General features: G+C 38.2%; 1 protein-coding gene across 2 annotated transcripts in view; it reads left to right on the top strand.

Moving 5' to 3' along the window:
* MAPK1 (mitogen-activated protein kinase 1) overlaps positions 1–17,219 on the top strand; it is a 49,643-nt gene that overhangs the window by 21,758 nt on the left and 10,666 nt on the right. For both annotated transcript variants that reach the window (XM_044990040.1, XR_006573897.1), the window contains exons 2-6: positions 3,294–3,476; positions 5,241–5,430; positions 9,858–9,974; positions 12,102–12,216; positions 13,192–13,323. In XM_044990040.1, coding sequence (XP_044845975.1) covers positions 3,294–3,476; positions 5,241–5,430; positions 9,858–9,974; positions 12,102–12,216; positions 13,192–13,323 — 737 coding nt within the window. The remainder of the gene's footprint in view (positions 1–3,293; positions 3,477–5,240; positions 5,431–9,857; positions 9,975–12,101; positions 12,217–13,191; positions 13,324–17,219) is intronic.

Raw genomic sequence — 17,219 nt, 5'->3', positions numbered from 1 at the left:
ATGTAAACAGTTGATGATGATGGTGCTTTCTCACTGAAGAAGTGAGCTGCTCTATGGAATTTTTTTGTCAATTTAATTAATACTTGTAGACTGTCATTTCTGGAGAGGAAGATCCTTATCCACTGAAATAGACAGTATGGGTATTATCAGCATAAGCTTCTTCACCAATTTGTGCCTCAGCAATGATCTGAGAGAGGAATGAGGTAGTTGTGGTGAGGGGTAGAGACCATCTTAAGGACTGAAGAGATGTTTCAGTCCTTGGCCTATTTTCTAAGACTCCCAACAAGAATTCAAAATATGGTAATTTTGTAATGTTTATGCTAGTCCACTGTGCAGTGGACTGAGACCACCATCTTATTTCGCAATAAGTATCCATTTCTACTTGAGCCAACCCAGGCTGTTTGAATCAGTTTAGAGGTGAAAGTGGCCAGGTGTTCAATCTAATGCCCCAAGATAGAACTTTGTTTACTACTATTAAGTTAATAACTTAACTTGCAAGCTTCTTAAGGTAGGGACACTGTCTTCTGTTGTATATGCTGACAAACATGCTGTTGGTGAAAACATTGAGGGACTGGAAATCCATCTACTTATTTCAACAATTTTAATAAAGACCTTCAGTGTCTTAGAATACATGTCTAGTAAAGAGGTACTGGTATGTTCCTGTGTAAGTTCTGAGACTCTTTTGCAATAATCACTCAAAGGGGCCACATTTCTGTGTGAGAGACGTATTAACTTGGTATTCAACAGATTCTCTGTGTAGCTACATTATTCACATTACTACCAATATGCTGCAAAGGCAAATGTGCACCCACTCATACAACTAGAGTAGTGTTATCACTCAGGTTGCCAATGTAAGAAAAAAAAATCCTCTATTACACTTAATTGCACAGGAATGAAACAAAGTTTGAGACAATATAACTGATCACAAGTCAGTTTCCTTTATCGCTAGCTTCCATTTCATTTGTGCTTTTGTGAGCTTACACAGGCTGTGTGGCAATAACAGAAATGCATACTTAGTAATTACATTAGTGTGATGAGATCCTTTGATATGAAGAGAAAAGTGACTATGTGCAAGATGTACACTAAAGAGGAAACTGATTACATCTTTACCACATGTACCCTGCTTTTTCCACCCTGCCTTCATACAGTACATGGTAGTACTGTCTAAAAGGGAGAATTGTGTTTTTACTGTTTTATTTTTTAATCTAATCTAAACTTCTTGCCCAGCTTGCTAGGAAAGTGTTTCATGAAATGTAAATGAAATTATTGAACTACAGCATATCAAAATTTGATATTTTTGAATTGATAAAAATTAGTGATTCTGTGAAAGGAAAGAAGGAATTTCTGCTTTCCGGGAGAATAAATACTGTTATCCCACAAATAACTGACTGTGTTCATTTGAAAAAGCAAAAACATCAGTACTGTTTATTAAAGCTTGAGAACGAAAAGTGTGTTTCATAAATAGAAAATGTTATATATTTAAACAACATCAGTTGCCTAATACTGGTCATGAAATATTCCTAAAACAATTTGCTTCCTCTTTCTCTGTCACATATTTGTCATCCATGTGCTGTGAAATAAGTGTAGGCTCTTTATTGTGAGAGGACAGAGGGGGAAGTAGGTGATCTGTGTACACTGATGAAATGAGCCAGGCTAAGATTTCTTCTGTTCATTCCTAAATAGGCTCATTCGGTCTTCAAAATTTCTGGTTCAGTCTGATGTATACACACAAGAGGGCTGAATTAAGGTTGTACTGGTAACCTAAATTGAGTATCTTGTAAGGGCTTGATTTTTGCAAACATAATGTTCATTTCATGTAGTGTTTTATATGCAGTAGTACTGTAGTGTCTGAAATGTGCCCTCCATGCTTCCAAGTAATCTCTCTTGGGGTGGGAGAGTGGTTAATATAGCCAGCCATTTTCTTGAATTCCTTTTGAGGTCCTTTCTCCTGAGCATCTACTCTCTATAGCTCTACTCCAGCTGATCAGAAGATACTCAGACCTCTCAGTAGAGTGGGCCCACTGATGAGAACCTCAAGGAACTTTTTGATTGATTGTTTATGGAAAAAATTGTGGGGCCTGTTGATTGAGTGGCCTAAATTTTTAGCAGCTCTTTCTGATTTAACACAACTTTTTTAACCCCTAATTGTTTTAATTGGAATTAAAAACAAAACAAAAACCCTACTGTGGAACCATTTCTGTTTGTTTAGGGTTTTCAGAGGTTTTTACAAAATTAATTTTTTGACCAAATTAAGAGTTAACTGTCCCCCTTGATTACACATTTTCTTCACACAAAAATACCTGAATGTAATGAGACACTTCTGTCCTTTGTCATTTTTAATAGGAGCATAGAAAGCATCCTGTAGTTCGTAAATGTATATCTTTTTGCAACATAATATAAAACTGGGTTTTAGAAAATCATGAAAGTTTCATTGAGTCTTCCTGTTTGTCATCTCAATACATAAAACATAATTTGTAGACATGAGGCACTTTAAAAAGGAATACGGACACTGCTTTATAGATGCATCTCAGAATGAAGCTGCATGCTCTCAAAAGCTCAGGGTGGTGTATTTACATCACTTTACCTGCTTAGAAATATAGGTCACTGAACACATTACCTGGGTTCTCTGCTCCATGCTCTGGCTTTCCATTGAATGAAGTCCAATTCAAGATCTTCTTCCTCATAATCAGAGCCTTGTTTGGGATTGTATCTTTCTGCGTGTGAAAACATCTCTCTCCTACAATCGAGACCTTCCATGATAGCTGTATTTCACTGGAACACTGAAAATTTTGATCAATGAAGGAGGCTTGTGGGTTTGGGAGAGGTTTTTTTTTTTTTAAAACAGAAGTTGGACCTATGCTGTGAAACTCGTAACTGCTTCAAGAGAGAATTACCATAGGCCTTTCCATGTTCAGAACTCAATGCAAAGCTCAACTCTTTGACAAACCTTTCTTTCAGTAAGATCTTTATGCTCAAAAAGTTAAATAACCCTAAACCTACTTCTTTTACAGGCTGATAAGAAGGAAAGATACTTCCTGGTGTTGATTATAATTTTAAATACATGGGAATAACTCATACTCTGGGCAGAGAACCCAGATTTATCTAACAGTTGCTGCAATACAACCAAGTATTTGTTGAAAAATTAAAATGAATGTCATATTGACCATCATACACTTCATGAATGTAAAAGGGATGTGCAGACCCTAGATTCTGCAGAATTCTCATTCTTGCTTTGTGGACTAAGTGGATTTAATAGTCTGTACAATTTTTAATATTGTGAATTCCTCTTCCAGTTCTGCCTATGATAACGTCAACAAAGTTCGAGTAGCTATAAAGAAAATCAGCCCTTTTGAGCACCAGACGTATTGCCAGAGAACTCTGAGAGAGATCAAAATCCTCCTGCGCTTCAGACATGAGAATATTATCGGAATCAATGACATTATCAGAGCTCCAACTATTGAGCAAATGAAAGATGTGTATCCTTTAAAGGTGTAAGATGGTATAGATTGCACTTTTTTCTCTTTGATAGTTCTAGTTTTCTGCTTTACATGTTGAGGCAGCTACACTTTATTTTTCATTCATCCTTCATCATGCTCTTAAATTGTGATAGGAATTTACCTGCTGTGCTCTGGTAAACTGAAAGGAAAGCTTTGTAACATTAGTAAAACTTGAGTTCTGTTTGCAATCTGTAATGACTCTATCTTATCTATCATCCTACAACCAATATAAAAATAAATAAATACCTTCTGCTAGTTGACCTATTTATTCCAGTCTGTAATGTTATTGTGCCTCTGCCAGCTTAGATTGTTTCAGAAAATGTCAAAATATCCAGCATTACATTTTATATTTGATACTATGCAGTAAGAAGTCTTCAAATAGTCTCTGGTTTGATTCCTGAGGTGAACACCAGCTTTTACATGAACAGGTCCAAAAATAGTGTTCCTATGTTTTTCCTCTAAATCCTGGATCAAGAGATTCTGGCATTGCCTAGATGTCTTTAGTTTATCTAGCCACTTTATCCTAAAACTAAATTGAATGGTTCAACCCTTATTGATCCTAAAATAAAGCATAGTACCTCTGGAACAGTAATGGCAGAGTAGCTGTCCACCTTGCGGGTGGGGAGATATAACTGCCCTGAGTCCCCTGGCTTAAATGAGCTAGCCTGTTTCAGAGGTGAGCTGAAAGGATAAAGTTGCAAAAATCCAGGTGTACTTGCTGTATATGGAAAATTCTGCATTCACAGGCAATTAAACATACCTGATATATGCAACTGGATTTTGTTGTATATACCCAGTTTGCCTCCCATTGGAAAATTTGGCTTAATATATTTAGCATGAGATGAAGCCTTAGTTGGAAGACTTACACATCAGTACAAAGTGTCTTCAGTTCTTCTCTAAGCAGTATAGAATGACAGTACTTTGAGTGCAGGTCGTGTTGCATCTGAGTCTGAGAGTTCAAAGGGACACATTGATTTAGAGAGGGAAAACTAATTACAAGGGGTTATTGCTATTTGATGTCTACCTTGACTAAAATTTGTTGTAACACAAAGGCCAGCTCTGAGCTACAAATCCAATTTTTTCTCTCAGAGGTACCTTAAGGGGGGATGAACTGGGAGCAGGTGAGATGCGATTCAGGTTGGGATGGAAGAATCTGCTTTGAAAATACAGGCAAGGGTTTGACCAGTACTAGGTGTAAAAGATGTGGTGGTGAATGATTGCTCCAGCATGACAAATATACAATAAAAGAGGGAACTTGGTTTCTGGACATAAGCCTAGGTCAGAAATTGGTATCTTCTAAGCTTTATTTCTTTCACATTTATTTAATACTGAATACAAACATCTTTTTTTCCTCATAGTTTTATCACCTGTTAAACTAGAGTATTCACTTTTTGGCAGAGAGAAGAATCCTCTGAAGACACACGGTTTCTCATGTTCAGAGCCAAATAAAATAAACTTCTTATATGAAAGAGTTTTATTATGATTAGCTGACACATTAGATACCAGTCTCTTAATCCTGTAACAACTGAATCATTGAACAGATTGATCTGAACCAAATCTTAAAATCAAAAATATCTAAATAGTTTTGTGATTGTTAAAGTGAAAATGAAACAGACACAATTTGTGGCTTGGCGGTAATTTTAAATTCTGAAATTAAAAATGGGTAGTTCATCTAGCACATTACGTGGATATCTAAAATGAGGTTATGGATTTGTTTGCTGCCTTACATCCAGTGGCTTACAGATACATTGTGCAAGATCTCATGGAAACAGATCTTTACAAGCTCTTAAAGACTCAACACCTCAGCAACGACCACATTTGTTATTTCCTTTACCAGATCCTGAGAGGGTTAAAATATATTCATTCAGCCAATGTGCTGCATCGTGACCTCAAACCCTCCAACTTGCTGCTTAACACCACTTGTGATCTCAAGGTTAGTTGGAGCCTTCTTGCAAATTAGTCATTTTTCAGCTAAATTAAACTCCCCTATACAATGACTCAATACAGTGATTCTCAACGAGAAGTCTGAGGCCCCTGGAGTGCTGCGAGCGGGTTTCAGGGGGTCTGCTAACATGTCCAGCATAAGACTTTTTAGGGACCAGGGCAGAAAGCTGAAGTCCTCCTGTGCAGGACTGCACCCTGGGGCTGAAACTGAAGCCTCAGCAGCTTAGCTTTGTGGTGCTCTCTGATGTGTGGGGCCCCAAGGAGTTGGCCTGCTTGTTACCCCCTAATGCTGGCCCTGGCTTCTACATGCAGAAAGATTTGTGGCACAGTTGGGTTGTGGAGTTTTTTATAGCATGTTGGGAGGACCTCGGAAAGAAAAAGGTTGAGAACCCCTGACTTAATAAACTACTTGCCGTAATGATTAAACCAATTTTTGTTGTGAATGTGAGCTTTTCTTGATAAAATTGCTAAACTAGCTTTTGTTAATGAACAGTCTCTGTAAACTAGTGCTAGACTTGACTTTTGCATAATGGATTGTAACTTTCTCACTTGTGAATCGACTATCCTTTCCATAAATACATTCATTTTACTTTCAAGTAACCCCTATCAATTAGTGTAATCTTGAATGTATCCTGCAGTATATAGACAGAGATGCACTGATTTTTTTTCCCTCACATCCCCATAAAATTAGCAAATGAAACCTGTGACAGCCACTTTCAGTGAACCAAAGCATAGGATAATAATATAGAACCACAAGTAATGACTATATAGTTAAGGCCAAAAAACTATTTCCTCCTTGAGGCTGAATTTTGACTCTTCCACTAACTTCCTAAGAAACTCTTGTTTTGGCACCTGAAACTCTTCATGAGTAATCTATGCCTAGAAAATAACTTGACGGAAAAAGTTGAATTTAAAATGCCCTTTCCATCAAGAATTATGGGAGTATAGAAAAAATTAAGCCTCTATTTTGATGTGAAACTGTCAGTCTAATGTTACAAGCTCTGCTCCACCTAATTAAGCTTTCTTTTAAAAAATGTCTCTAGTTGTCTTATTATAAAGGCAATCTTCAAAATGTAAGCCCAATAGCTAGGTTTGTCACAACTAGTTTTAAGAAAAATCATTCTGCCATTCAGTTGTGTACTTGCTCATCTCAAACACTGATTACTGGTGCTTACCTTGAGTTCTTGCTTTTGTTAGCCGGCCCCTCCCAGTCCCATAATGCATGGGTATGGGTATCAAGTGATAGTGGAATACTGGTCTTATGCCAGTGTCTTCTGACCCCCTGGTCTGGGGTTTCAGCAGCCCTTGGAGGCATCTTTTTGTTTAAGGAAGGAAACAGGCATTGGTAAAAATCTTCAGCCTCCTATAAGGGAGAGGCTGGCAGTAGTAGAATTTCAGAAGAATCTCTGTATGTGTATACCCTCGAGGGATAACAGGTGCCATTTTGACCCTAGACAGAAAGTCACAAAAAAGAAAGTCAAGAGGCAAGAGAAATACATGGAATGTGACTTTTGTGAGCACTAATCCTCTTTATTCCCAGTGTTACTTCAGGCACTACAGGACTGTTTAAGTATGGCTCTCCAAACACAAAAGACAGTCCCAGCTCCAAAGAGCATGCTTCTGAACTAGAAGGGTGCTTTGATGTTTACAGTTACTACGTATATGGTTGAACAACAGGGCTGTGAAAGAAAACAGCTATTTGTCAGCAGACTAGCAATGCATTACTAGATCCTAGCACAAGTGGCATGATCATGGGCATGACTGTTCGATAGTTTGGTCCTTGGCCTATTTGTGTCTTTATAGCTAAACATCTGTAGAATGATAGCTATAGATGGACTTAAATAATGGCTAAAATGAAATTAAATAATTTTGCCTTTAAAAAAATCTAACCTTTTTAGAGGAACAGTTCCCTCTAGGGTGGAGATATAAGGCATATAAGGTATCACCTTTGGAGATAGTAGTGTTTGGATATTTTTGAATAGCGAAAGGAGGGAGAGGCATGGTTTCTTTTGGGAACCAGGGTTCTAACAATATGAAATGAAGCTGTTAGAGCAGTTACCATTTCTTCAGGTTATGCCAGCAAAATAACTTCATTGAGGCCTTAAATATGGTTTAGCTCATGCCATTGAACTTAACGGGGACTTCTTTTCTCTTGGAGATCATCTTATTGATTTATACTGTTTGCTCAAGTGTCTTACCAAAGGCCCTCTAATCAACGAAAGTGAGACTTTCAATTGCTGCAGCTATTCTTTTTTCCTGACTAGTAACTTTTTTACTTGAAATACTCCTTTCTATTTTTACTGCTGAGAACTTAGGATCTGTATCAGGGGTTCTCAAACTGGGGGTCGGGACCCCTCAGGGGGTCACGAGGTTATTACATGGGAGGTCATGAGCTGTCAGCCTCCACCCCAAACCCCGCTTTACCTCCAATATTTATAATGGTGTTAAATATATTAAAAAGTGTTTTTAATGTATAAGGGGGGGTTGCACTCAGAGGCTTGCTGTGTGAAAGGGGTCACCAGTACAAAAGTCTGAGAACCCCTGGTCTTTATTGTGGTGCCACAATGTGTAATTTTAATTTCAGTTTTGTAACTGACCATATGTGATTCTCCTGACATACTTCACTATTTACTTCCAAATGTCACCAGCCTATTACAAACATTTGATATAATCCAAAAGGCAAATTTTGTAGGTGATTAGATTAAAACCTAAATTGTCAAGGATCAGCCTCCATCAGAAAATTGAAAAGCAGAATAAAGGATAGAATAAATACTCTTAGGATTATTGTTGATATTTTGCATCTGATGAGGGAAATGTTTCTCCTTGATGAGGCCTCCTGAGTTTCTATGTGATGCTACATAGTCTATTTTTGACTACAGGATATGAAGTAAGGAATTGTCATTTCCTTTTCTTGAATTCACAGTTAAGTATACAGCATCATTATCCCTTTATAACAATTCTAGGGAAAAATCCCACTTCGTTGTCTATATTTGTGTTTCATTATCGTACACATTCTGTATCTTCGTAGTTTCTCTGGGAGGAAATATTCTACCCATAGCCATAGTGGTTTTTTGATGGAGAGAAAGTTCCTCTGTGATAAACTTCTTGTGTAGACTGTTCCATATTGTAGACTGTTCCTCATGAAGGAGAAATGAAAGCTTACTCATGTGGCTTAATCTCAAGTCACTCAATGAGCCAGCCACTTGTCCAGTGAGATAATAGACATTAGCAGTTGGCTGGTTTCCCAGAGAACTGTCTGTCTCTAAATTTTCCCTTCTCTCTTACAAAAACAAAAAGTGGCCTGTTCACCATTTTTTTTTTCTTCTCCTCTCCTGCCTTGGAAAAGGGAAAGTTTGTAGCAAGCACCATCCTTTTCAAAATGTGCCTAGAGTGACCTCCCTCATTCCTAAGGCTTGTGAGTCCCTCCATCAGTTAGAGTTCAGCTTTCTACGGTCTCTTCACCAGAGGATCGACAAAAGCAATTTCCCGCTTTTTTGCTGAATTTGCCAGTGTGGATAAGAGCTCCTTCTCATTGTTGTGATCTAGGTGTGTCCACTACTTAATATGTCATGAAAGGGGTGCCGAGGCTCAAACATTTTTTTTCTTTCATAACTGATGTGGCAAGCCCGAAGGTGCTGGGACTATGAAATGCCACGCCTAGAGGTACTGGGGCTCAACCCTGGTGTGTCTATCCAAAGGGTTGATAAGCTTTTTGCAGTTCTTTCCTCCCTCAGCAGTCTACATTCTCCCCAGTCTACCGCTATCTCATGGCTCAGTAGTATGCCTCTGTTGCATTGACTGCATTGTGGTGGCAATAGCTTCTTAAAATAGAAGTACTGAACTGTGCAGAGAAGGTAGTTGCATTGGTGAAGTAGATAGATCATAGAAAACCATTAATGAGCAGGAAGTAGTTCGGCTGATATCCAACTACTCTCTCTCTCTCTCTCCCCCCACCCAGCTACAAGATAAGAATAGGCCTGCACCTAAAATTCAGGAATTAGTCAATTTCTGTTCTATTTACGGCTTTTCCACAGACTCATTGTGTGACTTGAGCAAGTAGTAATGAACTTTTGTGCCTTGGTTTCCTCATCTGGGGAATACTTGCCTATCTCGTAATGAAGTAATGAAGCTTAACTCATTCTTTATAAATCACTTTTGAAATCTTTGAATGACAGGCAGCATGTGAATGCAAAATATTCATAATTTCTTTGTTTAGATTAATTAATTTTAGGTTTTTAATCTACCGTATATATTTTTCTAGATATGGAGAAAACAAATTTACATGTTAAAATTACCCTATCATTGCATGGCTTACAGCCTTACAATGGCTTGAGAGAAGATAGTTTGGGTAGTAACTAAGGTGAATTATAACACTAAGATTTGTATTTCTAATACTATTTTTTAATTTAAAACCAGATTTGCGACTTTGGACTGGCTCGTGTTGCAGATCCAGATCATGATCACACAGGGTTCCTGACAGAATATGTAGCCACACGTTGGTACAGAGCACCTGAAATTATGTTGAATTCTAAGGTAAGGAGTGTAGATGGACCAACAGGAAAAGTATGCTACAAAGATATCCTAGATTTGTATTACAGTAGAGTTCCATTTAAATCATATTGTTCATGTCATTGCTGGCTGCTGAACAGCTTAAATAGTGGTTGAGATGTCTTCACCAAGAAGACTGCCAGAAGCAATAGATGATTTTAAGTTTAAGGGGTTTGACTTGGTTGTTTGTGCAGGCTAGCAAACGCCTGCATTAATGTATACAGTACTGCTTTATATATGAAGTGCTTATATGTAGTCTAGTACACATTTTTTCTAGTTTTCCAAGAGATTAGGTGGGAGTTTGTTAGAATTTTGGTATATCAGCAGCAAGGCCGTAAGACTTCAGTTCCTTTTTGTTTTAAGTTTGAAAACCAAATATTTCAAATTATCACTTACTCCTTTTACCTGTTTTACTGCTAGTAGAGGTTTCCCAGAATTGTGTTAGCGTGTGTCAGAGAGAACTTCGATTTAACAGCAGGAGGATTACCAGATTCCAATTTAAATACGCATATAGCACTTTTTCTTGGACATATCACGTTCCTCATGGAATTTAATTGCTTAGCACATTAGTTCCTTTACACTGTAGACAGAACCATGTTAAGTATAACCAGGCTTTGATATGTTTATCTGACAAGGTTACAGCTAACGTGATTCAATATGTCTGTGCAGGAGGACTTTTCCTGGCACAACTATGTATTAACCATGGTGTACTGCCCACACCTTCTAAGCTGCACAGCCACGTTTGTAACAGTGTAATCTGGGTAAATCTGGGCTACCTGTTGTCCCAGCTGCTTGTGCCAGAGGCAGAGGGTTGTAGGTGGTCTTTCACATTTTGTGGGGGGCTCCTAAGCAGGCACCTGAGAGTTAGGTCTAACTAACCTGGTTAGGTCCTATATACACAGCAAAAGAAACATAACAGAAGCTGGCTAGAGCCTGGAAATCTGTCAGGATCACTAGCAAAGTAAGCAAATGGTACACTTCCCTCATGGCTCACAACAAAAGTGAAGTAGGGATGTGTGAGTGGAACCTGTTCAGTGCCCTTCCCCCATGAGCTGGGGAGACTATGTCCCATATTACCTCTCCCGCACCAGTACTAGCAGCCATCAAGGGCTGGTATTTCAAAACCCAAAATTCTCCAAGTGGCTCACAGAAGCAGGTGGTTCAACTGTAGCAATTTCAGAGCATCTGGACCCTTGCCACTCACCCTTCTGATAATCAGCACCTCACAGGATACTTCAAGGCAGAACTGCTGTGTCTGATTATCTGTTTCCATATCCTCCCAATTTCCTCTTGCCTCTCATGCCTCAGCCTCCCAAAAGTCTGCTAATTAATTTTTAAATTGTGTAAGATATCTCACATGATTTCTTTACAAAATTCTATATACCCAAAACATTTATACGTTTCTTTGTATATATGTAAATATACTATGGGGCTTATCCAGATATATGCTCTAAAGTAACCAGGTAAACTTATTTTTGTAACTTTTTGTCCTTTCTTATTCTTTTTACCAACTCACATCCCAAACACTTGTTACTCTTAACTATTTTGTGGCCTAATACTTAGATTGTAGAAGCTTTGGGGAAAGGACCATGTGTGTATTTGTTTGAAGTGTGTAACATGCTTCTGGGCACTATGGTTCTTACATTTCGATATGTAATGGATTAACTTGCTTACAATTTTGGTAAAATCAAACTTGGTACAATCTGCTGATACAGGGTGTTCTATAACAGCTAAATGTTAAAATCTATTATGTAGACAGGCCCTGAAATTAGAATTCACAAAAATGCATTCACAGTTCTCGACCTGATTTGGCAACAGCTACAACTAAATTTAGAGAGATAATCCCTTTGGATTAAGAAATATTGTGCATTTCTTCTCCAAGTAAAGCATTACTTTCACTCATATTTTTGAGACACAATGCTTGATTTATTCCTCGCTGTGCAAGAATGATTATGCAACAGTATGATGTCTTAAGCATGACTCATCTAAATCACTAAATTACACCAGTGCCCTATCTTTCAAAACCACAGTACCTTAGCACATATAGCCTGTTACTGTGTTAATTATACAATGAAATATCAAAAGGGCTTATTTTTTCCTCCCCCCCCCCAGGGTTATACCAAGTCTATTGATATCTGGTCTGTAGGATGTATTCTGGCAGAGATGCTCTCCAACAGACCCATCTTTCCAGGAAAACATTACCTTGATCAGCTGAACCATATCCTTGGTAAGCTTTTTATAAAAAGTAGTTTCTGTTTCCACAGTTGTCTCTTACCTCATTGTTGGATCCCTATCAACAATAAATGGGTGGATCCTTGGCCACCCATTTATCCACCTCTCCAACAGCTGTCTCCATGCTTTTTTCCACTGTATTATATGTATGGAATACTCTTCCTGAAATGTTCTGCAAGACCACTATTCTCTCCATCTACATACTTCTTCTTGTGATGCCTACTAGAAATGACCAGCCTAGTTTGAGGGGCAGTTGAGGATAGCTAAATCTTACTTATATTGGAAAATACTTTTAACTGGTTTAGAACCATAAAGTTCTGCATGTTACAAGCTTATGTGAATGTGGGATATTTTTATTGTTATCCTTGTTCCCTCTCTCCCTTCCCTCCCATTATTTGTTATAATCACATCATGTATCTAGAGTAATGGGCCTCTAGCCTGATTGAATCCTCTCGATGCTATCACATGTATAAATTAGTAGTAATAATAATAATAAAGGGTTCATACAGTATTGCTCTACTAAGTGAACAGTCCAAGCCACTTTTTTAAGTCTCAAATAACTTCTCTGGAAAATTAAGAGATGATCTCTTCTTTATTGTATTGATATTAAATTGAATATTACAAAATAAAAATGTAGATTAATTTTTAGTTCACTTGTTGAGACTCAAATGTAGCTCATTTCATATTTGGTAATACTTATTTTTCTATAAGCTGATCAAAAATCAGTTTTCCATCACAGACTGATACAAGTCTAATATAAAAATATGTCTGTGGGTGAGGATGAAACTTGGTCAGAATTGTTTGTGAAAGCTATTTATATCAAATTACTTCATCTATCACTTTTTCTAAAAATAAATCTGAGCAGCAGTAATAGAGTAAAAGTAGAAATCTTTGAGTCTTATCAAAAGCTTGTAATGTGGCTGTTTCAAATGTACTTTCCATATGAATGAAATTATTTTGTATTTTTTAGGTATACTTGGATCTCCTTCTCAAGAAGACTTGAATTGTATAATCAATGTAAAGGCCAGAAACTACTTGCTTTCTCTGCCACACAAAAATAAGGTACCATGGAACAGGCTGTTTCCAAATGCAGACCCCAAAGGTATTTTATATTTTTGCTCCATTACACTTGTCTTGATTTTTTTAAAAGATGGGAAAACAGCACAAAAAGCAACTAATGGTGGGATTTTCAGAACTGCGTAGGGATTTGTACATCAGTTCCTAGTAAAGTTAATGAGAATTTAGCATACAAATTGCTTAAACTGATTTGAAAAAAATCTCATTTTAAAATTATAGATAAGCATGACACTTAGGTTTTTTTAAATAAACGTTTACCTCCTTTTTAATCCTGGATTAGCAGTATCTATCCTGGCCCCTCTACAGGCGAGTCTCATCCTACGTACATTTAACATGCGCTAATTCAGCTTTGTGCATTCGGCAAAAACAAAAAATGAGAAAAATAACAATTTAAATACTGTACCTGTAGTGCGGGCGATTCCGCCCACCATTACATTAATGTAATTTTGACTATACGCGATTTTCACTTTACATGCTGACAGCAGAACGTAACCCCAGTGTAAGATGAGACTCGCCTGTATTTACATCAGTCTGGGAAAGGGAAAAAGTGCCAGATGAGTGGACCAATGGGGTTATAGTGAAGATATCAAAGAAAGGAACTCTCCATGATTGTAATAACTGGTGTGGTATCACACTTTTATCTGGCCAAGCAAAGTATTGTGTAAGATCATAGTCCAGCATATATCAGAGGCAGTTGATAGCATTCTCAGAAAAGAGCAATCTGGTTTTTGGAAAGGGCGTGGATGCACAAACCAGATCTTGACTCTACGAAACATAATAGAACAGAGCTTAGAATGGCATCGGCAACTCTACATAAATTTCATAGCCTTTGAGAAGGCTTTTGATAGCATTCACAGGACCAGCCTATGGCACATTCTGCAGGCATATGTAATTCCTTTCCGTATAATCAACATAATCAAAAGCTTCTATTTCAACTTTACATGCTTTACAGTGTTGATCACAGTGAGCTCAGTTTTGAAGTCAAAACAGGAGTCCGTCAGGGGTGTGTCATGTCTGCACTCCTCTTCAGCTGGGTAATGCAGTGTACAACAGAAGACATGTCAAGGGCATTAAATGGACACACTTCTCATCCCTTGAAGACCTGGACATCACAGATGATGTCTCTCTCCTATCACATACCCAACACCATATACAAGAAAAAAAAACTTGACACTATGCATTCATCCAGCAAATTGGACTGAAAATCAACCACAGTAAGACAGATATCATGACCTTTAATACTGCCTCACCATCACCAGTACGGATAGAGGATCATGTTCTCATCAGTGTAGAAACATCCACATACTTGGGCAGTACCATCAGCCAGGACAGTGGAACAAGCCAGGACATCCGGAACAAAATCAGTAAAGCCAGGAACACCTTCAGGAGCTTATATACAGTCTGGAAATCATTAGAATACAACACCAAAACCAAACTCAAGATTTATCAGAGCTGCATACTTTCAACACTACTTTATAGTGCAGAATGCTGAGGAATGAGAAAGTATGACATGTCCAAACAGTCTTCATTCTATATAACCTGCCTCAGAAAAATCCTCCATATCTTTTGGCCCAGAACAATATCAAATCAAGATCTATTGACACAGTGCAGCCAAAAGGATCTGAGTACCATCATTGCCAGGAGGCACTGCAGATGGATCGGTCATGTGCTTCGGATGGAAACTGATTGCATCACCAGAGTAGCAATAAGATGGACACCTGAAAGCAAGTGAAAACAAGGCCATCCGAAAACAACATGGCGAAGAGCTGTGGAAGCCGAGCTGAAAAACCTGGGGCACAGCTGGGGAACCATTGAAAGATTTGCCAGAAACAGACAGAAGTGGAGGAGCTTCGTCACTGCCCTAAACGCCAGCGGTGTAATAGGAACATGATGATGACGACGACCTCCTTTTTAAACTCATTGGCTGTAGCAGTCCATATTTCTCAAAATTAGTTGCAGTGAAGTTGACTTCAATATATAAAATGGAAATCCCAATTTTCCATCATCAAGAAGTTAAAATTGTTAGTTGTCTAAGTGTTGGAATTGAATTTGAACCCAGAGACCCCAGTTCAATTTTAAACTTACTGGAGGTCACAAATTAAAAGGATTTTGGTAATCTCATCTCTGTTCCTGTTGGATGTTTGTGTAGATCACAAAATCATTGTACAGTTTGATAAGATTGGCAGATTTTGTCTGACCTAGAACTGCTTAGTTACCAAAGTGATAGGCATCTTAAAAATACCTTAAATATTGTATTGTGTTTTGTGTTTCAAGATAGAGCTGCGTTGACAGAATAAGAAGAAAACTTCAGAGTACTTGCTCATGTCCATTCCATATTAGGTGTGTGTGCCTGCCACATGCACCGATGCTGGAAGTTTTTTCCCTTAGCATCCCTGGGCATTTCTTCACTTGAAAAAACTTCATTGGTTCATTTTGACCTTTAGGATCCATCTTAAGAGCATCTGGAAAAAGGAATAGCTGCTTCACTGCCAGTACACTCCTCTTCAGACTAGCCATCAGAGCAGCAGATTGTGCAGTTTCCACTCCCAAATCTCAGTGAAGGAAACTGTAACAATGGGTGCTAACCTTGCACACAGTTCAAGAGATGTGAAGCAATCACAAGAACAGAAGAATTAGAAACAGGATGGAGCTACTGGCAGCAAGGCTCTATCATGATTTCAGGCATACCTGACAACTTCAAGGATATATAAGTAAACGGACAAGAAGAATAACTCAGTTTCTAATGCAGGAAGCAGAAGAAATACTGTGTCCTAAAAGGCAGATTAAACTACAGAGCAGATTAGTAGAGCAGGTAATCCACAAATCAAGGGGACTAGGATTTGAATGAGACCTTACAAAGGATAATATCCATTCTAGAGGACCCCAAGATATACTCATTTTGCATCATCCCAAAACAGCAAAGCAAATAAATATTTACTTTAAATGAGGGAACACAGGCTCGGGCAGACCTCGGCATAGCAACTGCTATCCAAGTCTCCACCAGTTTAAGAAGTCTTAAAATGAAGAGATGTTACCCTCATCTGACAATGACCAGGCAGGGTAGGTTCTGCTCCAAAAAAAGCGTTTAATGGTAAACAACTTGATGGTTGTATTTGCCACTGCTGAGACCAATTTGCCATCCAGACTCATTCTACATAAGTTTAGCAGTCTAGTTACTTTAAAGGTAATATTGGAAAGTCAAGGATTTTTGTTTAGGCAGATAACTGACATGGTTCTAAAATTTGGAGGGCAAGGTAGGAAATAATCAGTTGCATCCTTGTGGATGTAGCTTAGATTCAGCATAAGTTCACAGAGTGCAGAATGAACCTCCGAACCCTCCAGACCACAGACTTAAATATCTGTGGGATAGTGTCAGCAGACTGGAAACTGAGTTACTGTGGGTTATGGTTAACAGCTCTGAATACAATAATCAGATGGTACAGGAAAGAGCGTTTTCCAGGCATCTGTGTAGGGCTAAGATCCTAAAATGGAACACAGCACAATAGCTGGTTGACGTGTCCATTTTAGAACTTAAGACTGGGTTTACAAGTACGCGCTAATCCCCTATGAAGGTGGACTCTAGCTCCCCTAACTTTTGCCAGAAGGGTGTCTGAGTTAAATATTCTTAGTAGTGGATCAGGTATATTTCACAAGGACAATTATACACAAAGGAACTCTAGAAATGTTCTAGCCCAGTATCCTAGTACAACTCAGGAGTCTATACGTTGGTCCAGTTAATCACATCCTCCAAAATGTTGGTAACCTGGATGTAGTATGGGCAATTGAACTTCAGTCTATCCAATTCACTCCGTGTAAAGGAAAGAAAGTAGCTAATGACAAAGTGACCAGATGAACTACAAACTATATGTATATGAGAGACATTCAATCAACAAGGAAACTATCCTTCACTAGAGCTCAAAG

Source organism: Mauremys mutica, chromosome 16 (assembly GCF_020497125.1).
Source record: "Mauremys mutica isolate MM-2020 ecotype Southern chromosome 16, ASM2049712v1, whole genome shotgun sequence".
Lineage (NCBI taxonomy): Eukaryota > Metazoa > Chordata > Testudines > Geoemydidae > Mauremys > Mauremys mutica.
This window is presented reverse-complemented; position numbering and strand designations above follow the sequence as displayed.